At 46.9% G+C, this 25,170-nt stretch overlaps 1 protein-coding gene across 2 annotated transcripts in view; it reads right to left on the bottom strand.

Moving 5' to 3' along the window:
- The window catches only part of stnB (stoned B), a 53,506-nt gene that overhangs the window by 8,002 nt on the left and 20,334 nt on the right, over nucleotides 1-25,170 (bottom strand). For both annotated transcript variants that reach the window (XM_075699516.1, XM_075699517.1), the window contains exons 2-6: nucleotides 19,902-22,705; nucleotides 16,444-16,701; nucleotides 14,811-14,985; nucleotides 6,799-6,967; nucleotides 3,949-4,030 (exon numbers count right to left, since the gene is read on the bottom strand). In XM_075699516.1, the coding sequence (XP_075555631.1) occupies nucleotides 3,949-4,030; nucleotides 6,799-6,967; nucleotides 14,811-14,985; nucleotides 16,444-16,701; nucleotides 19,902-22,691 (3,474 nt within the window). In that variant the 5' untranslated portion in view covers nucleotides 22,692-22,705. The remainder of the gene's footprint in view (nucleotides 1-3,948; nucleotides 4,031-6,798; nucleotides 6,968-14,810; nucleotides 14,986-16,443; nucleotides 16,702-19,901; nucleotides 22,706-25,170) is intronic.

A 25,170-nucleotide genomic window follows, 5' to 3' on the forward strand; every position in this document is an offset into this window, starting at 1 on the left:
CACTGGTGACCAGCTGTTCACACAGGTTTGTGCACTTAAAAGACACATTGGCAAATGCTCACACACAGGTGGAAAGCTCCTAAAAGAGCTTGCAAAACACTGCCTTAGACACTTACTAAGTAGTAATAGTGCTACATCAGTATAGACTGATAAAGTATTCTTTCAAAACTATTCTTACCCACTTGGGAGAATAAGAGTGTTTATTATTACTGTGCAAAATGAAGGCCAAACGTTTTAAAATTTCATACTATGCTTGTGTGATGTGATTTCGAGATATCTTCCCACTTATAAGCCATTTTGGCACAAGGATAGTTCTCGAAACTAGTCTGGTTAGCTCTAGTTCCTTTAGTACGTAATGAATTCCTTCTTTATCAATAAACAATCATCTATGCAGAGGACACAAGGAGCACAAGGGCAAGGCAGGAGGCCTCTGCCCTCATGCTCTCCACAATCTTGGCTCGAGCACATCTCAAAATTCGAAATCCAAGACATCACAGCGAGCTGGAGCTGAAAAGGGTTGTTATCCTCATCCAATACGGCCCATACCGACTGTGGCCTATACCCAAGACTTGAGTGAATAAAGCTAGAAGCTAAATTTCACCTGCAAATTTGCGAGAACTGGTAAATTTAATGTGACAGATATAACACAACAAATGACATAATCTGAATTGAAATATCACTACTCGTATTTCGTTCTTGTGCCCTTTTCTGCCTCGCCAAGGCTCCTCTCGTGGTAAGAGTGGTCATTTCACAATTGCATGATTCACCATATTTTACCCATATCTAACGCGCACCTTTCTGCACTTTTCCTGATACGAATGTTGGGGGACATGCTATACAGTAAAACCTCGTTAAACCGTACCCGCTTAAACAGTAGTTTCGGTTTAAAAGTAGTAAAGTCAATTCCCCGACTCAGCGGCCATTGAACATAATGTATTTTGTATCCGCATAAACCGTACCAGCTTATTGCGTACGCATCGGTTAAAACGTAGCGTTTCCACTTTTCGTCGCGCAAACACGGCGGTGCGTCGTCTCCATTGGGCGGCCCGGCAGAACAACAAGCCTCAGAGATCGGTACAACGGCCTCCAAGCGCCCAGTGCGTTTGCACGTGAAGCCGCATCAACATCAACATCATTTCGACGCCGCATGGACGCCGTGCCAGAGAGCGTTGTGGTGTCGTGCAAGCGAGGACTCGCGTCATGCCGAAGCTAGGATACGAAGCTAGTGCCAAGCATGCCGAAGCTAGTGACACGAAGAAGTCGGCGCTGGCCCGCGACATGGATCTGCTGTTGACTACAGTGTGTGGCATTTGGAATGCGAAGTTGCTCGGCAGCGCAGCTGCGACCCCGAAGAGATGTCGGCTACGAGGTTCGACTTTTCACCATCGTTGCCGCTGTTGTTGCCGAAGTGTCAACTAGCGACAGTGATGAGGACGACACGGAAAGCGACAGCACGGGCTATTCAGGCCCGACAGTGGCAGAAGCTGCGCGTTACGTCAGCCTCATGAATGCGATCGTCGCAAGGAAAACAGGGGCGCAATAACGTAACTATTCCAAACGAAAAGTTTTCCGAACTCCGGCACCCGGCAATGAAAAAGGCGCCCCGGGACTTACGCAGCACTACTGCGCGCGTGCACGGAGAATACGTAACGCCAACGAGGCATCTGCCGTGCGAGTGTTTGCCGAGAGGAGGGGGGCTGGCTCAGAAGCTGGCATGCAGCTTCAGTAAGTTTGAAGCCGCTGTCGTCGTGCTAGGCCGCCGCGACATCAAACGAAAATAACACTTACGTCCCGCGAAGTGAATAAATACTGCATGTTTTTTCTCCTTTCATTGCACTCTCTCCGAGTTCGGTTTTCGACAGGTAAGTGGGCGCTCTCATGCTATTTCGCTTAAACAGTACTACCGTTTAGTACGTACTTTTTCCGAGCTCCGGCTGACTACGGTTTAACGAGGTTTCACTGTAGTTTTCTTTTATAAATCGGGCCCCTGTTACGTTCAGATGCTCTTTTACGTTACTTTAAACAGTGAAAATTGCGTGCATGTTAGATTCGGGGGCACGGTACTAATGCGAATTGATGGCCTTACTTTAAGCTCACAAAAATTGGGTGCGTGTTAGATTTGGGGGCACATTAGAATCGTGTCAATACAATATCAATGCCGATTAACGGTCGTATGCAATATCCTCACTTCAAAGCATTGTTACGACTTACAACAAGCATCAAGCTGAGCAATGGCTATGCAAAACACTTCTGTTGCCTTAACTGTGGCAAAATTTTCAAGCATATAGTATTTTGCTGAAGCACATAACTGGGCAAAGCATGTAAATGAGTTTTCTGTATTACTGGCATTGTAAAAGAACTACAAAATTTATTTTTACCTTAGTTATTTTTTTTCTTTTTCAAACATCATTCTCACATTTTTATTGTCTCTTTTCTAGCACAAAATATTGTTCGGTGACTTCAGTCTACACCTGTAGAAAGTTCAAACAGCAGAAGTACTTAACATTTGAACATCTATAGTGTGAGTGGAGCCACGAGTGACAAGAACAGTTAAAAGAATGTTTAATGAAAAGGGAGTCTACTAAAAGAAAAGTGTGTCCTTTTGCTTCGGTTCCATGTCCACGTCTCTCAGTGTGATCACGAATTCCACTGAAGTGAAGAGGGCAAAACGCAAGCCGCGTCGAAGGAAGCAGCTGCAAAGTGCGATCATGCCTGGCGGAGTCCTTGCTCATGCTTCTCGCTCTCTTCACCGTAAAACTTGTTGCTGGGCAAGTTGGTTGAAGTCAAAGGAACGCACATTAGTGCAATGTGGAAACAAAGGCTTAAGAAGATGGGAGCATGAACCATTGTTAACCCTTTCAGACGCCACTTTATCCCGTTGATTGAAAAGTTGATTTCACCACATCTCTTGCATCTTCTATCTTCAGAACCGTAGAAAGTGTACAGCTGCAGAAAATATTTAGAATTTTTAATTGTTTAGTGAGTTTTGTCAAGTTTAAAACATTTTGACTCCATTCGAGAACTCACAACAGGCACACAGAATATGAGAACATGTACTATTTCGTGTTTTGAAAAGCTTGAAAAGCACTCATCCAGCCAATTGAAAATTATGCCTGATGCATGACTGTAAAAAACAATGAAAGAAGTGAACCCGCTACATACTGAGACAGAGTAAAAACACCCAGCCGTCTACCTTCCCACTCATTTTGCTAAAACATTCTGCACATTATTCAAAGTTGGAGCACAGTTCCAATAGTAAGTGTTTCAAAATGTATGAAACACATTTTAAATACCATTACTTTCATCAGTGCTTTTGCTATTTATGCACTCTCCTGCTGTGCACAATTGTATAGACAGCGTGTCAAAGGGTTAAAGAACAATGGGTCAAGTGCACTTAGAATGCCTGCGAGTGCGAGCTAGTGCTTTGCGAGATTAAGATACTGGTAAGAAGTAGTGACACGTTGGCACGAAGATTGTTGGAGGCTCCTCGTTTTAATGAATAGAGGCACAAATTGCGCCATTTTGGCAGCATGTTCCAACTGTTTTGACACGTTGCTGTGATCTTTTCACACAACCGCTGCATGCATGTGGATCTGGTGTGTCCTTTGACTTCACTCTCTGAATAAACCATTGACGTTTAGCACCCACCTAGTATCCTTCCTACTCCCGTCTTCACATTTTGTCTCCTCGTCAAACTAAAATGCATCCCTTACTCTGTTCCCTCACTAAAGCATTGGTGGAGCATTCGTGCTGCCATGGTGACGTTCACAATAGTAGTCAGCAGACAGAAAATACAGTCCTAAAACACTATTTGCTGACTGCCAAGCACAAGCCAGCACCAAGGCCACGCTCATTCCGGAACAGCAACATTCTCTAAATGCCACTGCTGCAATAATCGCAAGTGGCGTCATGGCAAGCGCTAACAAGCCAGGCTGTGCAGACCCTCACCTGCAACGGTAGTTCCCGCGCTTTCGGTGGTCGAATCCGAAACCGCATCAATTCAAACAGGCAGGCATCGGGAGGGTGCAACCTGGGGGGCAGCAGGGTTTTCAAAAGTTGCAGTTAAGCCCATGCACTCAAAGGGACAGTTAGTAGTCGCAACAAACGGAGCCAAGTAGTATAGCCAACACGTCTTAATTCGAACTCGGATAACTCCACAAGTTACAGTTAATTCATGCAAATCTCAAAACTGATAGACCCGCAATGCTTTCACAGAACATTGAAGCTCCTTAATCCTTTGCTGTGGACGAGTCTTACTCGGTTAAAAATTTTTTTTGCAATTAGTGCCAATGACGACGCCCATGTGTTTGGGCGCTCTTTCCAAGTGCCAGTAATGGCCAGGCTGGTTCAATTCATTTTGACATTCTGGCGAGTTCCCCCTTTGACCACTAGACCTACAGACTGTTCGTCTACGTTCATGTGGTAGAGATTTAATAAATGGCGCCTGCCAGTCGAGTGCCATCGCGCTCATCACGATAGTGCAGCTTTCATTTGATTTAGTCATCAAGCTCAAAAGCTGATTTGCTTCTACACAAAAGCATTGACAGTGACAGCAGTGTTTTCTGTGCTGTAGACACATCCAGCGACTCTGATGTAACCGATTGATGACAGTTTTGATACAACGTGGCAGTGAACAAAGTTAGATGGAACCTTCTGCCAGCGCCACCTCATTCTAAATTTGCACATTTTCAGACAAGTTGAGAATTTACTACCCCGATGTCATATATATTTCAAACCTGGCAAAAAACTTAGCTATGCAGATGTGCACTAAAAAATATAATTTTCGGAACAGATTTTTGGATTTCTTGCCAGCACTCAAGGGTTAAAACTGGAGCAAGGTTTTACATTAATTTGATTGTTTCAAGCACTTTCGCACTTCCCTCCCAGAGCAGAACACTATGACCAACAAATGGGTGAAAGGGAAATCTGGAAGCGGGGAAGGGGGGGGGGCAGTCATAAGAAATGTATATTCATAACATGCAGACATATTTGATATCGAGGCTGCTTTGTATGTCTGACCGGTGCAAATATGAGGTTGCACAATGGGAATACTAGTGATCTTGAATGTCTGCCTGTGGGGGATTCCCTGTATTGAAGTGCGACCCACAAGTGGTGGTACGAACACCGTCCACAGCTGAAAGAACTCGCAACAGATACCGCTGAACTATCTACGGTCCTCAGCAGCTTGAAATAACACGTGTTGGCTGTGCACAGAACCCACATCACAAGCAGAAGTGCAAAACATACAATTTCGTTCCCAAAAATAAGCTAGTATTATGTTGCTTCCCAAATTAACTAGCTTTGTCTGACTTGTATTGAGGAACAATTCACTGCCGTGACCATTACAGTGCAAATGTTCAAGGAGCCTTCCATGCTTTGAATCATCTTAAAAGCTTGTTTTCAGAAAAATGTATTTTCTGATAATGAAATCATGGGCATACATTCCACAAACTGATCTTCAGGCTGTAATGAAGTTAACTGTAGGGCAAAGGAAACTCCAGGAAATTTCCAATCACACTCCAGCCCTTCGCCACTCAGGCCAACCTCACACCTTTCAAATTTCTCAATATCACCACATCATGTAGTCTTCTGCTAGCCTCAAATTGAATTGAATTCTGGGGTTCCACATGCTAAAACCACAAGTTGATTATGAGGCATGCCCTAGTGGGGGACTCCATATTAATTTTGACCACGAGGGGATCTTTAATGTGCCCCCAACGCACAGGACACGGACGTTTTTGCCTTTCATGTGACCGCATCAAAATGCAGCCGTCATGACTAGGATTCCATCCCATGACCTCGACCTTAGCAGCACAACACCACAGACGCTAATCTACCCCGACGGGTTCCGCTACCCTCGACTGCTTCCTGTTTCTTGACACTCATTCTGCTATGCTCCAATAACCCACAGCTTTAACGGGAGTCATTGCAGTCAGTCTGCTTTCCTTTTCCACACCCTTAGGTTTTATGAAATGCCTACAAGAAAGATCTTCCAGCTTGCCCAAGTTTTGTAAACAGCGTGCCATTCGGCCAATGCAGTCCTCATGTTAATATATGCTTCAGGCAGGTGTTGTGTGCTTCAACTGCTCATCAACCACTCCTACTTGACTCTTGCCATTTGCAAGTTATAGAAACTATCACACACTTTTTGCATGTAAAAGTACAAGACCTAGCAAGTATGATGATCGGGAAATGATCATAATGGACCTCAAATTTGATTCCAAGGTTTTTCTGGAAATATCAGGCCCGGCGCCTTGATATCAACGTCATTGTGACGACATCATAACACAGAGGAAACAAAATGTGCTCTCAACATGCTGCAATAACACTAAATGTGGCGGCGCTTCTTGCGAAAGAATAAATGAGTGCGTTGCACGTTTCTTATGGCTATGCCCGCGAATGGCAGCTGCGGCGATAACAAAAACAAAATGAACCAATGTGTCGTGGCCTCACATTAAGTCCCATTAAGGCTATCACATCACCAAAACCAAAACCAGAACTGGTGAGCAGAAATAATTTGGCCAATTATTTCCAAATGCTTGCCAGTATACTGTTTATAGAATCTGGACCTTCATTTAATGAAAAAAAAATTATAAGTTGAAATTGTCATGTCTTTGAAACAAGCTTCTTCAACTTGTTGTTTGCCAGACTATGCTGGAACTCTCACTAACATAAAAGGAACGTGTAGAAGCATGCAAAAGAAAGACTGCAAATGCATTCGCAAGGCATGCCATTCACGAGGTTGACAGCTCACATGCCATGCAATGTGCCAGAGGCAAACAAGTCAGAAAAACTCACTTGATGATGCGGTTATTCTCAAACTCCTCCTGGAGGACGCATGAGTGGAACTCGCAGTTTTCCAGGCGGATCCACTCCTCGGTGACCACAGGCATGATGTCGTAGCGGCCCACGACTTCCTTGCCCTGGCGGGTCAGGTCGTTGATGCCCACCTCGATGTCTGGCATCCCTGGGTCACACAAGCATCGTTCCAAGCAGACATCAAACTTCCACACCTTTGCGCAAAGCATCAGCAAAAGAAAGGAACTAACGATCCATGCAGCTGACAAACACACCATACAGTCAGACCCCTCTCATCACAGGTCGATGTGAACAGGAATGATTCCTGAATGTACCGCATTTACTGTAACCTACACTTTGTGGGGTCCTCTCACACCCGTACTCTTGGGACAAAGGAACGACAGTACACAGTATGCAAACACTCACAAGGGCATTTATTGCACCTTTCATAAATCAATGCCTGCTAGCCGAGTTGCTATCCACAAAACATGCCGATGGGCGCGCGACAAATCCAGAAGTCTGACTCACCGCGACCGGAAGCGAGCGAATATGTTCGCCCCATGCTGGATCCCAACGCCTGGTCCTTCGCGTGTATGGTCACGCGAATCGTGGCGCGTTCGAAGGCGGCCACGCGAGGCGGTCTCGCAGAAGCATGGGTCGCCGCGCGCCAACCCGCCGGGGAAGAGGGTCGCTGCACGTGCGGCACGACCGTCCCGCTTCCCGTCTCGGACCCAACAGCCTGAGCGCCTTGTCTCCCGACGCCCGAGTAACCCCGCAGCGGCGCGACGCTCGCGCCATCTCTCGCACCGCGCTTGTACCACCCGACCGCCGCGGGCGCCAGGCCACGCGGCGGGCGAAGCCGCCCTGCAGGAGACGAGCCATGCGGGAAAACTAGATCTCAGGGGAGGCGTGAGAGTCACGCATCCCCACATCCCCCCAACCTTAAATCACTACATATTCCGGCGAGACATGTGACACGGTCTAACATCAAACTGTGCTTCGCAAACAAGGTAGAACATTAAACAGTGGTCGCGCCGAAGAAATGTCCGCACGCTGTCCATAACATGCGAGCCGACATTGTCCTTGGGTGCACCGCTGGCGTCCGCCGGTCACAGCGGCAGCTTTGCAGACTCGACGGCACGATGCCAGGCCAGGACTCCGGAGACGACGACGCAGTAGTCGGTACGAACAAGCGTCGCTCGCGCCGACGCGCCCTGCTGGGAAGAGCCGCCGTAGCTGTCGGTGACCGCCGGCTCTTTTGTCCGCCACCGAGGGTTGTGAGCTGGATGCAGGAGGCCGCCGAAGCCGCCGCGCCGAACTGGCCACAGCATCACCATCGCCCGGGGTGGCTCGATCGTAGTCCGGGGCAGCAGCAGACGATGTGCAGGTGACGGCAAACCAAGGGTGACTCCAATCACGCTGCGTAAACTCAACACACTCGGCAAACACTAAAGTAGTGCAAGGGAGAGGAATTATGCATGCGCATCGCCCACGTGGTACGATGTTCAACTCGGCTAGCAAAAGATCGGGCAGCTACTCAGATGCTAAGTTCACGTGAACGAAGCTCGCTTTCTTGAGTCGAACGAGTAATTTCAGTTCGTGCGAGGCTAAATAGAATGAGGGAAGCGAATTGCAACACCTCAACGCCACGGTCCACCAGGTTGTGTCCCTCCACGTGCGACAGGCAGCTTCGTAAAGCCTTAGGCCTAAAGCGTCGCTACCCTGACAACAACCGGCATCCAAAAACAACACCCAAAATGGGCGCAAAACAGGCAGCCGCGAGGAGACGTTAGCTCTGTGAGGTAGTCCTACTCCGCTCGGTGCACAAAGCATCCGAGTTGACGGCGCCCACCGTCCCAGACGGTGTCGGAGCGCCCGGTGCCAGGCCGCAATACCAGTCAGCCCGTAGTGGCACCCGTGGCCCGCGGCCACCCGGCTCCCAGAGCCGCGACTTCATCCGAGTCAAAGAGATAGAAGAAGCTATTTACATAAGAAATTCGGATCACCCACGAGGCTTCCGTACTCACTCGCTTCAGGCTTGCCACTGCTCTGCGGGCGCTCAGCCTCGCTCTCCCAGGATGCAGACCACGTGGCTCTCGTACCGACGAATGCCATTAAAAAAAACACTTGCGAAAAGGCTTAGCATGTTGACATGTTCAAACACACTACAGCCACCATCACCTCGCTCAAGAAAGCACACCGCCGACGCTAGCGATCAAAATTCGCGCTAGGCCTACGCTTCGGTTCAAACAAAGGTCTCGAACGAAGCAGAGCTGTTAAAACTATCGTCCGATGCCCCAAGAGGCCCCACGTTGGGCGCCAGATGTGGGGTCCGATGTGGGAGATACGGCGTTCTCCTCCGTGCTCTTGGGACAAAGGAACGACAACACAGTAGTGCAAACACTCACAAGGGCATTTATTGCACCTTTCATAAATCAATGCCTGCTAGCCGAGTTGCTATCCACAAAACATGCCGATGGGCGCGCGACAAATCCAGAAGTCTGACTCACCGCGACCGGAAGCGAGCGAATATGTTCGCCCCATGCTGGATCCCAACGCCTGGTCCTTCGCGTGTATGGTCACGCGAATCGTGGCGCGTTCGAAGGCGGCCACGCGAGGCGGTCTCGCAGAAGCATGGGTCGCCGCGCGCCAACCCGCCGGGGAAGAGGGTCGCTGCACGTGCGGCACGACCGTCCCGCTTCCCGTCTCGGACCCAACAGCCTGAGCGCCTTGTCTCCCGACGCCCGAGTAACCCCGCAGCGGCGCGACGCTCGCGCCATCTCTCGCACCGCGCTTGTACCACCCGACCGCCGCGGGCGCCAGGCCACGCGGCGGGCGAAGCCGCCCTGCAGGAGACGAGCCATGCGGGAAAACTAGATCTCAGGGGAGGCGTGAGAGTCACGCATCCCCACAACTTTAAGAGAAAAGTCTGTACCCTTTGGGACCTACCTTGTCACCAAACAATAACCATCTACCTTGCATGCCTGGAATACTCCCAGGTCATAAACAGCATGTGTATTAGGACGTCGCATAGCATTGTTAACAGGAAACGAGCAAGCAGAGAGTTTTCAAGAAAGGAAATATAAACAAGACAGATGAAGTTTACTGTTTGGGGCCAAGATATGCCCAAAATCATAAGAACATATTTTATGGTGCATTTAGCCTGAATCGAAAGTGCACCAAATGTTATAGCAAGAAAAAAGTATATAGCATGTCTCCAATTCTCACTATCAAAAACAGAAATATTCCTGGACACAATTTAAGTTCATAAAATTAAAGTTAGGTTATACGGACTCTCAGACTGGTTTCATTGGTGTGCATATTTTATGTTTCAATGCCGAACACAAGTGTATTTATATTCTTTTGTTTTCATATACAATGGACTTCCATTAATTCATACCGTGGCACCCATACATTTCTATCAGCTCAAACTTCTGTTATTTGGATCTCAATATTTACCTTCGCCAGATAAAATTGAGCTTGACTGGTCAGCTTCGCCACAATGCAATTGTATTATGCGGAGAAGCACACAAGGAATGAAAAGCGGCCACTGGTATGGGACATAGAAAGCGTTTCTTACTTGTACAGCTGCGCATGCACCGTCTCCGGTGACAGTAAGAGCACCTACATGCCTAATCAGCATACTGACAGCCATTCAGAGCTGTTTCTGATGTTGCTGTGGCAATTTGTGCCCTGGTTTCCTCCCACCATGTGTCTAATATATGAGACCGTTAACGGAGCCAAGTATGTGTTCTTTAATTATACGCAGACGCACGCGCCACCTGTGTTTTGGGAAAGCTAGCGAAAAGGAAGGCGGTAAGATGAAAAAAAAGTAACTTGCGAAGCCGTGGAGACACTTAAAGCCAACAAAAGAGTGAGGGTCTATATAAAATCCCGAAGGTTTGCCAGTAAACTTACTAAGTGTATCAGTGCTTGCACTGTGACCAGAAATGGCGCATGTGGGTGCGTGAACTAAGGAACACATGCTATTGCGTGTGACAGTGACAATTTCTCGCTTGGTATGCTTCACCACGCGATATGTATTGCGGCGAAGCTAACGTTAAAGAGAAATAGTGCCAAGTGAACCAATGGCATGTTCTAGCGTTTTTTCTGCCTTTTGTTTAATTCGACCCGTTGGATAGTTCGACCAGTTGTGCCGATCCCATCAGAATCAAATAAACGGAAGTCATCTGTATTCTGTCCTTGTGTTCTGACACATTATTTGTACCACTCTGCTATGACCCCTAGTGCTAGAGCTAGCAGTATTTGAAATAAACAAATAAATACATAAATGAACAAACAAACAAACAAACAAGCAAGCAAACAAGCAAATAAAACATGTCTTCCATACAATCCACTGTGTTTGATATTCTGCACTTGAATGGCTCTGCAACAATTGCATATGGAACAGTTGCCAAAAACTTTGTAAGTTCATCCTGTGATGCGTCCAAGTCTCCTGAATGCCAAAAACGCACGATGCAAAATTGCTTATTTTTACAGCGAAGCTGGTGGCCTTTTGTTGGTCGGCATTTTTCGAGTCCGCGTTCTTGGGCAAAAAATGTGGGCCAATCCTAGAGGTAGTGCAATACTGGGCCAACCCGCAGCGGAGTTCACGTGAAGCAGGCTTCAAGCACATGGCAAAGTTAAGTAAAAAGTGCATATATTCTTTGGAATCAAGCATGCAACATATAGTACTTTTTTTTTTCAATAAAAAACAAGCATAATACAAGCATCCGAACCACATACTTGATTACTAGCCTGCGAGAAGTTCACAAGGGCGTTCTAGGCTGTTTCTGGATGCATGCGTCCACAGCATAATGCATCGAGAAGCGGCACAGAACGCCCTTATGAATTTCTCACAGGTTAGTCATCAAGTATGTGGTTCAGATGCTTGTATTGTGCTTGTTCAATATCGGGCTTGTGTACTAGAGGTCCTGTGTTCGAAGCCTGCCGTTAAACATTTTTAATAATGTTTATTTGTTCATTACACAGTACTTTATTGAAAATGACGAGTTTACAAAGCCACAAAGTACCTCGAAGCAAGAAGGATGAAGCTGAGGCAAATCCATGTACTTCCCATAATTCCAATGCTGGCTGAACCACCCCGACTGCAGCTCCCACAGACACTCCCGTTGCAGCACTGCTACAGGTAGGCCGTGCGGAATTAGGGCTCCCGAGTCACCACAGCAACCACAAAGCGATTATCACTACCATTACTCTAAAGTCATAAAACCTTTAATACACCCATCCGCAGGTGTAGTGGTTTTGTAACAGCTTCTCTGGACATCCGTTTCCGCAGGGCCGGGATGGGGAGTCAATTTTTTTTAGTGAGATGTCATAATGAAAGCGGCCACATGGTTATGGCCAGGCTACACGATGACTTGTTCTGTTGCCATCTTGCGATGACAATGCCAATGATGCTGGCTGTGACAGTAGGCTGTTGCCAATGCCACAAATGCAGTTTCTGAATGCAATGAACAGGCAGCTTTCTTGTCTATTTTCACAGCTAAATGGTGCATGTTATAATTGAGTAAATATGGTACGTGAGGCGAGGGTGAGAGAATGCCTAGAAAAATAGGGTCCAGGATGTGGGGAAAGAGGGCCTATGGTGCTATGGTTGAAGACATACATTTTGGTGGTTTCGTCAGATGAGAACAAAGTGTAAAAGGGGTCGCACATGCACTTCATTGCCATTTTGTTACCTGCTTTGTGTAACTGCTTTTAAATTCCAAATATCCGTAAACATACATTTGCTCATAGCACTATGAAAAGTATTTCCAGGAGAGTGCAAAGTAAGCAAAGTAGAGGTCAGGGATGAAAAAAAATATAAGGGCAGCTGCCCAACCTCTCCTGATAACAGAAGACTGCAAAAGAAGAGCATTAATCATCCGACACTGCAGCCATAGTTACAGCCATGAGTCAATCCGTTAATTGTGCAAGCATAACCAATGGCAAATGCTAACAAGTGGAGTTACAACAAATAAGTGAAATGGGCAGGTTATGCAATGGCCATTTCAAATTTCTTCATAACACCACTAATGATGACTGGTGATAAAAATAATGAATAGGTACAAATGGGCAAATGGGAAGTGCATGTAAGGGCACTACAGAAATTAGATGGAGAGAAGAAAACATGAAATCCAGAGGCACATAAATGGGTTCAGCTAAGACGGGGCTAGGAAGTTTGGAGACCTCTGGGAGAGTCGTCTGTGCTGCTGTGTTCATGAAGGTGATGGTGAATAAGGGTATTAAAACGCAAGTAGTATGGCAGGAATTATTCGAAGCAACAGGTGCATGAAGCAGCTAACCTGTTCTTCCTCTTCTGCCCTTACAGCGACTGGACATATTCCAGCTTGCCCTACTAAAGTACCACTCCTGCAAATTTCACATCCTTTACGTATGTTTTCTGCACAATTACAGGAGAACCCTGCTGTTATGTTTCTCGTTCATACGCTTTCCAGGGTAAATTGTCACTAAAACCCAGTCCCTACAAAAGGCTCGTAGACAGCTAGATATTATAATCCCTTCTGATACGTCGTTGTTTCAGCAACATTGCTGCATAAAGCATGTTGCAACCTTGGTGTATTTGGTGTATAAGTGTGCCATCTATAACATAATAAATCTAAATGAAAAATGTCGACCACTTTAGACATCCTAGCTGTGCAAATGCTGACCACCACCAACATGCACTTTTGATGCACCACAGTCGATGTGGGAAATTTCCTAATTTCGGACAGCTTTGACGATTTCTGACTTCGTCTGCATGACCACATGCCAATTTAGCCCCAGAAATGAGTGAAAATAGTCACGCTTTGGTTTTATGTTGCTGGCATGGTCACTGGCCATGTTGCTGGCTCCTCACCGAAACCAAAACAAGTGAAGCCTAGTCAATCCAGTAGTCAACGACTGCGCCCAAATTACCCTAACAGCAAGACAAGCTCAGCCACCAAGCGTTCAAAAGCTGCATCAGCTACATTTACTCTGTTCAGAGAGTTCGGATGGGAGCAGCATTTTTCATTTGAGTGTTAAATTGTCATATGGTCCTGGGCAACCTCCTAAAGCAGTTTCAAGTGGTGCGAAGTCTACTCTCAATGCCTGCATCGACAAGGGTGCTGATTAAGAGAAAGAACCACCGGACAATGACTGTTACGGAGAAACGCGCAATCATTCAGCTATCGGAGCTCAGTCGACTTCGGTCATGTAGCCAGGGGATGCAGTGTCAGGGCATGCATTGACAGCCCTTTCATCTATCCATAGTGACAGCATGAGAATGGTTGAAATAGGGACTGACCAGGTCGCAGACAAGCGTAAGTACGCACAGTAACGTGCAGACAAATTTGGGCTGTATTTTCAGACCATCACTTTAGAAGATGCTGCTTTCAGTTTTGTAGCAACAGGCACATCGGCTAATGACTGTAATCCTGGCACTGCGATAAGACAGCGTGCTTGCGGCTGTGCCAAAGAATGCCACTGTTCGTAGACACCAATGTGTCCAGCGCTGGTCCCGCAAAAGTGAAGGTTTCCCCAAAAGTGACCTTGTCTGGCAAACAGAGTACTTTAGACTCCTAATTATTGGGAGTTTTAGGTAGCTACTGACAAGTCTAAATAAGCTGCCAGTGACTGTAAATCCTTTAGAGGCTGAGCTGTGTGTAGTGTTGTTGTTTTAACATTCAACAGCACCTTAGCATAATACATTTACCGGGTATTGCATTTTTTTCTTGCAGCACCGTGGGAAAACATATTAGAGGGGTTCTACTGTATACCTGGATTACAACTTATTGCAAGAAGTCCATCAATGCAACATTTAGATATACTACAGAAAGCTTATGAAATCCGTACACTGCATAGAGAATGTTTAAAAGATGATATTTCACAACTATACAAGGTAACTCTGCCAATAAGGCAAAGTGCCCCAGTGAATGAATAAAATGAAGAAGCAATAGGCAGTTTGCAACTGCTTCAGATGCTCGTACATCTCTAAAGGGCATACACAAGGGAAGTGGCGCACTCACCAGTAACAAATGCAAGGAAGAAGACCCGCACACGAGCCTTCTGCTTCCACACGTGTCCCGTCTTGTCCTGCTCAACAATAAACTCATCCTGCACAGTCACCTGGATCTCTTCTGTCTTATACGTAAGTGCTCGGTCTCGATGGATCTGTAGCCGGAACAAGGCATCCTCCACAACCTGCATAGTGTTAGGCTGCATTAAGCTCAGCTGTTGCACGATGTCGTTGTCATCATCATCCAGGTCACCATTTCTTAAAGCCACAGCAAGTTGGTGGTGTGACCATCCCTGTAAGTTGACCCACGGCAAGGGCTTCTGCCACACTAGTGCCGAGTGAAACAGCAGTTGAAGCAGCAACTTCTTTACGACAGAAAAAGAATGTGCTATATCCACTGCTTCACAAAGACAACAAAGCAATTGTCAAAGCAACAGCTTGTGAGATGAAGGTTCTGCAAAAAGCCACATTCCAGGCCTTTGTGGCTGGTCACATATGCTAGCACAGCAGAACCTCATTATAACATGGTTGAACCAAACATGAAAACACCCTAATTTTATTCAATATTTGTTATAAACATATGATATACTTGTTAAATACTGATATCAGCAAGAAACGCCATAGATTTACATTGTTTTGTCCGATAATTCATTAAAACTATATTTGTTACATCGAGGCTTGACTTTACCGGTGCTAAGTCTGAAATCCAGGCTGAGCGCCCAACCATGGGTTATGTAGAGCTTTTTTTCTCAGATCTGTACCCAATAAACTTACAACACCGACTGAACTCACCTCCTGTACCACCTTATATTAGAAATATAATTTTGCACTAAGCCCAGTCTGATTTTTATACATGCCTGCAAGCTGAACACTTTGCAAGGGCTCGTCCACTACAGTGAGTGCACAGTTCGCAGTCACTTGCACCAAAGCTAAAAAGCAAGTAAGATGTTACTGTTTTCTATTCCCCATCATAAATGGATGAGAATGTGGTACTTCTTTAGGGAGCATCCTTATTTGTGTGTGCTTTGTCTTCGTAGCTTTCCCTTCATTGGCTTAGAAAGTTGTCCGCGAGCATAGCTCAAAGTTAGAGCACAGCAGTTAAGGACCACGCAAAGGGTAATGGAATGAAGAAGTAGGCATAACGCAAAGGGAGCGGTTTGGATCAGAGAGCGAATGGGTATAGCCTATAGTCTAATTCACATTAAGAGAAAAAAAAATGGAGCTGGGCAGGTCATGTAATGCACAGGTTAGATAACTGGTGGACGATTAGGATCACAGAATGGGTACCAAGAAACGCAAAGCGACAAGGTGGGGCGATGAAATTAGGAAATTCACAGGCACTAGTTCAAATCGGTTGGCACAGGACAGGGGTAATTGGAGGTCACAGGAAGAGCCTGACCTGCAGGCCTTCGACCTGCAGTGGACATAAAATAGGCCAGTGATGATGATGATGGTGATACTAGCACAGCATGCACACTGTGGAAGATGCGAGTTTGGCTCCCACCTATGGCTGGTTGTTTATGTCCACTTTCATTTGCCTTTTCCTTACTTCTACGTTTCAATCAAAAAGAGAGCCGTCAATTTCCCCCATGCTTTCCCTGCCTTCATCGTCTCTTGGCTTCGCGCAGTTGCATGTAACACACCTGGCAGAAGCTCTTGAGGTCCTCGCAGCTCTGGGTGCCCAGCTTGAGCAGCTGCGAGACTTGGGGTGCGTGCTCCAGGGGCAGGCCCAGCTTGGCAAACTGGCCAACGCTCGTGATCTGGCCCTGCATCACCTTGGAGATCTGGCCCGGACGCACACCCACCCGCTCCTTATAGAACACATACTGCAGCTTCACCGTGAAGATCTTGCCATAGGCATCAAACTGCTGGGCACCCATCTCGGACAGTGAGTAGCAAGCCTGCACATTGGTCATCGTCGTTTCGTATAGCAGAGGACAACCTCCCAAAGAACATAGCGCATAACAGCTGGTAGACAAAAAAAAAAAAAAAACTTTTTTAATGTATCACTGCTTGAACAACTAGAATAGTACAGTACAAGTTCTGTAAATGGAAATCACCAAAACAGAACAGCCTCTAATTTGGTTGGTTTCTGTATTTGGGTGTTGCAAAAAAACCTTCTGGCAATGGGATCCATAACTTTTATAAATACAAATATAGCTAAAATAGAAATGTAGCATGGTCATGGTGGTGCAGTGGAGACATGATGGCATAGACTCATACCTAAGTATGAAATACCGAAAGGTATACATGCAAGCAGAATCTTTTTGACACTGCATCTAACACACAGAAACCTTCTTTCAATAGAGAGCTTTAGATTGGCATTCAGAAGCAAATGCAAATGCCTTACATGCATGGAGAAGTACTACCATCCTCACTGCACATGCTCTGTATGCTACTGTATCCCTCTGGCTTACATATGCTAACATACATTTGGCGAGATTAACCTACATAATTTTCACATACGCTAAGAAATAGCATTGTAAAACATAACGGCACCCATGGCTCCCACTTAGTGCAAATTGTCTCAACAGCTTCACTCTCGCTATCGCTGATCATGAATAAATGGAGAGTTAAGCTTTAGCTTCCTCACAACTTGACTCGCAAGTTATGAGCGGCTAGCATGCCCGATTTCTGAGGTCATTTGGCCATTCTGGCATTTGCAAGCCTGACAAGACGCCTCGGCATAGGAATGGCAGGGTTTTGTCTCGGACAGGTTGGACATGCACCAGGTGGCACATCATCCACAAATGTTTTAGTTACATTTGCTTTCCCGTACATTAAGCTAAAATGTCCTCATTGAATTCTCACCACAGCATCATGTGAAGTACTTGCATTTAATATATGTAAGGCACCGAACGCTATTCTAACCTCCATATTCTAGAATGCTTCTCCACTCAGCACTATGTCTTGACTCAAGGAAATAGATGGCAGTGCCACCCTTCGATAGTAGTGATCACTGCTCTGCACTGCAACTCCATGTCAATTCTTGAGAAGTGTAGTGTTTTCTCTAGCTGAGAGGTGGCGCTTTGCACAACTCCATGGAGTGGAGGTAGAGGATCGAGTCTAGATTCATTTGAAAATACGAGGGTGAAACTGTCTAATGAAAGGCACTATCCAATTTAGCTGCTGGCATCAATGTATCAGCAGTGCAATATCACCATGAGATTAGTCCTAACTTTTTTTTTCTTTTTTTTTTTGCAAGGTGGGCCTTAACAAGAATGTTCCTGACATCGTTGAGCACACTAACACAAGATATCAGCACCGGCAATGACTTACAACACTAAAACAAATGGTTTAGCTTTCTAATGTTGCCACATAGGCGAAAAGATGTCAAGAGCAGACTACTGACATGTTTGATGTCCACTAGCTGAGCGAGGAAATGGTAGGACAAATTGAATTTACCGTATTTTCCTGTCTGTAAGTCGCACCTTTGTATAAGCCACGCCCCTCTCGAAATGCCAAAAAATCGTATATAAGTTGCACCGGTGTATCAGATGCACCAGTTCATTCAGTAAGCAATTTTAAAAAATGCAGTGCCGTTTCTCTTCATGAACGCAGGTCACGCGCAAGCGTATCGGCGCCGTTCCTATAGAATTGCCAATGATATGGACACTCCAAGCACATTTGTGTCGTCGTGGTCGCCGCAATGTTTCTTATAGGGTCCGTGGGCGATAAAATTGTCCCTGTGCACCATGTGCTGTATGTGCGAGTGAAAGCATGCGACGGTGAGCCGAACTGCGCGCAAGGGTGGAAAGCACCGTATCTTGAAAGCGATCTGCAGATGCGACAACTTCAGAGTCTGTCGACTTGAAATGGGCCTGCTACCACATGCGTTGCTGCTCAATCCTTCTCGCACGGCACTTGGCAACTCGATCACGAAAAGAACCCGCTACCTCCATAATGCGCACGCAACCCATAGAAACTGCCGGAGGTGGTCAATCCAGTGAGCTTCGCGTGGCCATTAGCATTCAACCCAATTTTGACAGCATTCTTATAGGGGGAAAAGAAAGAACATATATAAGTCGCACCTTTTGATAAGATACGCTGCCGAAAAATTAAGAAAGAAACACGGCTTATATACTGGAAAATATGGAAAATATACTGGAAAATAGCCCACCTTTCACATCAAGAAGTCACCATTTTTATATCAAGAAGTGACTGCAAGCATTACTCAAACCTGAGCACAGCATTTCCTTTGTTATTAGAATGAAACAGCCTGCAGTATGATCTGCACATGAATGTAAATGCCTTCATATTAAAAATGCCATCATTTCCCCACTGCCATTGGCATGGAAGAAGGTGTTACAAACAGCACCAACAAAACTGAAGGAAATTTGCCACAGGGCAAGAAAAAGTAGCTTCTCGAGGGGCAAACAAGCAAGCTCCACATCAACTGATAGTTTGAATGAGCAACTACAGTATAGCACTGTGATTGTAAGTGGCAACTTACCTAAACTTAGTTACACCCCCCCCCCTCCCACAGTGCTTGAAATGGCTTTTGACCAACCTTATGATACTCATACTGTGGATTTGCAGTATCATGTTATGTGCTTCAACATTTGAACATCTTCCATGGCTTTCTTTAGCATGAGCGCAAGAAAGATGTGTGCTTAGATTTGGGAAAATACAGTACCTAACATTTTCAGGCATGCGAGCATACTTTCACAACATAGTGATGGCCAGCAACCAGTCAGTGTGAAACTGCATCATGAATCTAATGCTTTACTGGGCAAACTTGTGCCAAGAAAAGCAATACTTAAAGCACAGTAATAGCGGTGAGCCCAATCGTTGGTCATCGAAATCTGACCTACAAGTCAAGCACTCATCGGCTATTTACACGACTCATTGCACACTCCAGCGTAATTTCTGGTGTTCACGTACATTTCAGAATGTACACCACTATTCCTGTCATGCACACAATGTGACTAGAAGTGATTCTTTTGCTACAGAAACGGCAGCAACATTTGGGAATGTTCCGACACATACAGGCGCGACTTGGACTGAGCAAAATCTATTTAACAGTGGTCACCCAGTGAAAAACGGGCATCCAAAAACTATAAACAATGTGTGCGTGTCAGTATTTGCACTGATTTCTCACCTGAAGCGGAACCTCTTGGAAAGGGTCAGCATCCTCCCTGCTGTTGTGTAAGTAGAGGATGTTCTGGTCAGTCATGCGCACAAACACTTTCTTCCAGTACCGGTTGCCCGTGATTTTCTTCTTGTTCGGATGTCGTAGCATCATCTCCCAGCCGTCGCCTTCAAACTTTGGCCGAAACTCCTCAAGTGGCTGTGATGTATCTTCATCGAAGAGTGGTGTCGATGGACTCTCCGCTGATTCGCGCTGCATGGTCGCGGCATCTCCCAATGCCGGTGTGGGTCCCACCTCGTCGACCACTGGCTCATCTCGAATTGCTGCACCCCGGTCGAATGGGTTGAACCGAGACCGCACGGGTGACTTCGGTGGCGGCTGCAGCTTGGGCGGTGGCTCAAGACTGACCAGATCCGGTGCAGCGACCTCCCGCATTTTCGGTCGGATTACAACAGACAGGTCAGGTCCCACATCATCATCGTCAAACGAATCTTGCGAGACTTCCTTGACAGGAGCCTTTGGAGATGCCTTGGGCTGCGGTGGCACCTTAGGTGCAAAGGGGTCAAAAATGTCCATGCTACCGAAGCCTGCATCATCATCTTCCTGCAGCGATTGTTGGTCGAGGTCGTCAAATGCGGGTGCCAGGGTGGTGTCCTCAAATTTTTCAATGGCCTGCTCAAATTTTGCCGCGAATGCTTCAAAGGCAGTCGTATCTGTGAAGGGAACAGCATTCTTTGCAGGCTCAAGCTGGATGCTGCTTGTGTCAAAAGGGTCAGGACCAGGTGGGGGAACCATCGCAGCAATGTTGCTTGCACTGAAAGGATCATCATCGGTTGCCATTCCAACTGCAGCAAGGATGTCGCTAGTGTCGAACAAGCTGTTGCCACTTGCCAAGGCTGGAGCGGCAGTGCTACTTGTCTGGAACGGATCATCGCTCGCTGGTATGACAGGAGCACCGAAGGAGCCATTGCTGAAGGAGGCATTAGCGACAGTCGTAGCAGGGTCGGCTGCATCACTTGTATCGAAGAGGTCATGACCATCACTCACCACGGATGTAGTAGCAGTGACATCAGCCGTATGAAACGGGTCACTGCCAGTGGCAACCGAAGCATTTAAACTGCTAGTCGCAAAGATGTCGTTACTGGTCATTTTAGGCTGAGCAGCCACTCTGCTTGAACTGAATGGGTCATCACTAGATGGCGCAGGTGGAGAAGCAACATTGCCTGAATGAAACGGGTCATCAGAGGCTATCACAGCTGAAGTAGCACCTGAATCTTTTCCGAAGAAATCACACTCTGAAGATGTAGGTGGCACTTCACTGGTAGCAAAGTCTGCAAATGGCTCAGGCTTACCATTGGCTGCAGCAGGTGCTTCCTGTTTTTCGCTGGGCCCAATGTCAAACGGGCTCACATCCTCCCTCTGTGGTGTGATGCTGGCCAGAGCAGCTGGAATGGGCTCCTGGCTCTCTCGGCTGAGGTCTGAAAAAGGATCAAATGAGCCAATAGGCTCCACAGGCGAGCCTCCAGCTTCCTCTGGAGACGTGTCAACAAAGGCGCCTCCCGAAAGTCCACACTTGTCGGGTGAGAGGCCTTGGTCAAAGCTTGCCTTGCCAAAAGCAACCTGGAAGGCATCCGGTGCCGTTTCATGCTCACCCACAAACAGGTCTGACACAGGCTGCTGCCGCTGCTCAGTCTCGCTGGACTTAAAGGGATCGCTACTTGGCGGTTGGTGCACAGTGTCCTCGGACTCACACGGAAACGTTGCTGCAATGTCCTGCAAAAGGTTACTGGCCTCACTCTGCGTCGCACTTGCTTCTTCTGCACCCACAAGGGTCGCCTGAAAGAATGCCAAGTCTTCCTCGAGGTTGTCAAAAGGGTTTGTGCTCGACCTGCGCGAACCTGAAAAAAAGTTCGGGACATCGGGCGCAACGTCGCCAACATCACCAGTACTGAAGAGAGTTTCACCAGTCGTAGCAGATGCATCGGTGAGAAATGGGTTGCTCATCTCTGGGCTGGCTTCACTGTCGTCAGCCTCAACAGGTGGTGGTGGCACCTCCTTGGCAGCAACGCAGCGATCCACAAATGAAGTGTCAAAGGGGTCAGGTTCGGTGCTTGTTGTGAGTGTGTCAACAAATGACGTGTCAAAGGGATCACTGACGTCTACGTGAAGGGTTTCCGAGGGCTGCGGTTCCTCAACACCAAAACCACTGAGTAGGTCAACGTGAGGTGCGTTTGAAGGTGGCGGTGGAGGCGGCTCCTCGATGCCAAAGCCAAACTCTTCGAGGAGCTTTCTGGCCTGGTCGTCGTCAGCGGCCGGCTGAGTTTCCGGTGGAGAACTAACTGATTCGCTGACGAGCTCACCAGATGGTTCGCTCACAAGGTCCTTCACCAAATCTCCAACCGGCTCCTTAGTCTGCTCTGAGGTGCCTGTGGAGGGCCCCGCTACTTCTGCACCCTCACTTTCCTCGAAGTTCACCCACGATCTGGCTGGGCTGGCAGGATCGGTAGGCGCGGCAGCAGATTCGAGGTAGTAGTCAGGCCGGGTGAGTTCGGTGATGGCAGAGCTCTCTTTTATCTTGATTAGGGTGGTTTGGGTCTTGTGCACAGTGTCCTGTACGCGCTGCGTCAGCTGCTCAAAGAAGCGCCACTCCTCGCCGGTACGCTCCTTGGCAGCACCTTCTGACGGCTGCTGTGACTGCTGGCCCTCGGCTAGCTGCTTGGCATAGATGGCCGCTTCAACCTCGTCACTCTCGGGGCCTCCTCGCTTGTGGCCCTTGATCTTCTTTTTGAGGAAATTCATCTCCTAACACTACCCTGCAAAAAGAAAAAAAAGGGAAAAAAAAGGAGTTCTCACTTTGTCAACTCATGGCTAATGGCACAAAGGGCAACTGAAGCCTAAGTGACACATTTTAATGTTATCAGCAGGAGCCGTTTCTTCACCTTATACAGGGCTATACATAAGGTAAGTGTAGTAACAAGGTAATCATAGTGATAAGTCGAAGAAATGAGCCACAGCAACAAGCCATGCAATAACCAAGTGGGGAAACAAATACCGCTTGTTAACGCTGACACCAAGGTTCTGCATTGTGACTGTCTGCACTTTCTTTTAACTGGAGCACAGAGCTTATACGCTGCGCTAACTACACAGCATAATAAACCGAAGTGTTAAAAATTAAATAATGAGGTTTTACGTGCCAAACCACTTTCTGATTATGAGGCAAGCCGTAGTGGAGGACTCCGGAAATTTCGACTACCTGCGGTTCTTTAACGTGCATCTAAATCTAAGTACACAGGTGTTTTCGCATTTTGCCCCCATAGAAATGCGGCGGCCGTGGCCGGTATAAACCAAAGTAATACCACCTGAGATTCACTGTGTTACAATTCCCCTTACAATGTGAAGATTAATTAACCACTACTATTTGCTATTCTTGTGTCTGCAACTGCTGCATACTGTGCAACCTTGTCGCATATTATCCCTTAAGAGAACATCCTGACCTCAGCCCTTAAGTTGTACCAGCTACAAATACCCGACAGTACTTTTCACAGTGTTCACTAAGTAAGGAATAGCACCTTGAATTATCAAGAACATTCAAACTTTATGCTGTCCCTGTGGTTTGTACACAGCATGGCTGAGCAATACTTGAGAAGCCCTCTGAATGTGATTGAGCTAGCAATACTGCAAATTTGCTTTCAACACCGGTTTCTCTATTTACTCAGAGAGTGTCTGTGATACCACATGGTCATAAATGGTTGTATCTCAAAAATGCCACCAGGCATATGTTCACAGCATCTGAAGTACCGTCTTTTCACGCGTATAACTCGTCGCTGCACGCGACCCTAACGCCCAATAACAACCCTCGGAAAACGAAGAAAACATAGGAGGAGGAGGCCAACCATCTAACCTGTGCAAATAACCACATACAACAATGCCCAGGCACTTGTAGATATCTGTAAAACATACAAGGAACAACTGATACTCCAATCAAACCTCAAGAAACAATCACGTTTTGTATGTTCAGTGCTTTCACTGTTAAAACGCGCTTCCGCTTCAATGCTGAGCGCGCCTTCATATTCTGCTTCACTGCAACGCAAGTTTCGCATTAAAATGCGGCTTCGCCGCAACAAGATCCCCACTGCCGTGAAGCCGCATCTACAGGCGACACTCTCATTGCTGTGAAGCTGCATCTGAAGGTGAAACGCGTATAACAGCGCCCCACATAGATTTCGAGCGAAACCGCACTCCGCGAAACTTCACACCGCGCTTGAAATTTTTCGAAATCTTCATGCGGATTTCATTCAAGCGAAAAATTCGGTTAGCACGCGTGTAACCACTTTCGGGAAGCTGCAACGAGCGCCACAGGCAACGTTTTACGCAGAGCTGGAATTGGCAAACGCTGGTAAATCCTATCAAACTGACTTAAATTAAATTCCAGCTTTCCAAGAGGCAAAAACAAGGATCTGATTACGAGGCACGCCCCAGCAGGACACTCCGTATTAATTTAGACCACCTGGGTTTCTTTAGCGCGCACCGTAACTAATGCACGGTACACTAGCGTGTAGTTCTGTTTGTTTGTTTGTTTTTCTCATTTCTCCCCCATCGAAATGCGGCTGCCGTGGCCGGGATTCGATCCTGCTTCCTGGAGCTCAGTAGCGCGAAGCCGTGTACCCACTAGGTTACCGCGGCGGGTTGGACCAAGTGTTGTTAATATTCCCAATGTGACTGAATAGAAATCGCCTGTTCGTGATATTAACTACACAACTGGTTAGGAACCAAAGCATGAACTAACACCAAGCGTAATTTTTCAGGACTACGCTTACAGTGCTTTCACCGCACAGTAGCACTATTCTTCGGCATATAAGGGCCATGTCCTCGGCTATTGCTCCAGTATCGCTGGCGTTCTTCACATGTTCACGTGCTGACCGCAGTCACGTGAACGTGACCGCAGAAGGATTCACCTTCTGTGCACTACTCGCTGCCAACAAACCGACTCGCTGCACATCGCATATTAACGTCGGAAACCTTTACACCAAGCCTCTACTTGCGAGGTTGCAGTTTGGGCAAGCACGAAGGTCACCTTCAGTTGTGAAACGAAATTATCCCTTCGGCAACTCGGCGCAGAGCAATACTGCGAAGCCAACCGCACTCGATTTCGCGTCAATTCCTATAGCGCCTCCCCTGGACACGAGAGCACTCCCCTGCTTTCATCAACTGCATGTCAGGGAAGCCCGCAAAGCATCAACGGCTTTTGTGATCCATGTAGACTCGGTTGCGAGTCCAA

Source organism: Dermacentor variabilis, chromosome 7, assembly GCF_050947875.1.
Source record: "Dermacentor variabilis isolate Ectoservices chromosome 7, ASM5094787v1, whole genome shotgun sequence".
Classification (NCBI taxonomy): Eukaryota; Metazoa; Arthropoda; class Arachnida; order Ixodida; family Ixodidae; genus Dermacentor; species Dermacentor variabilis.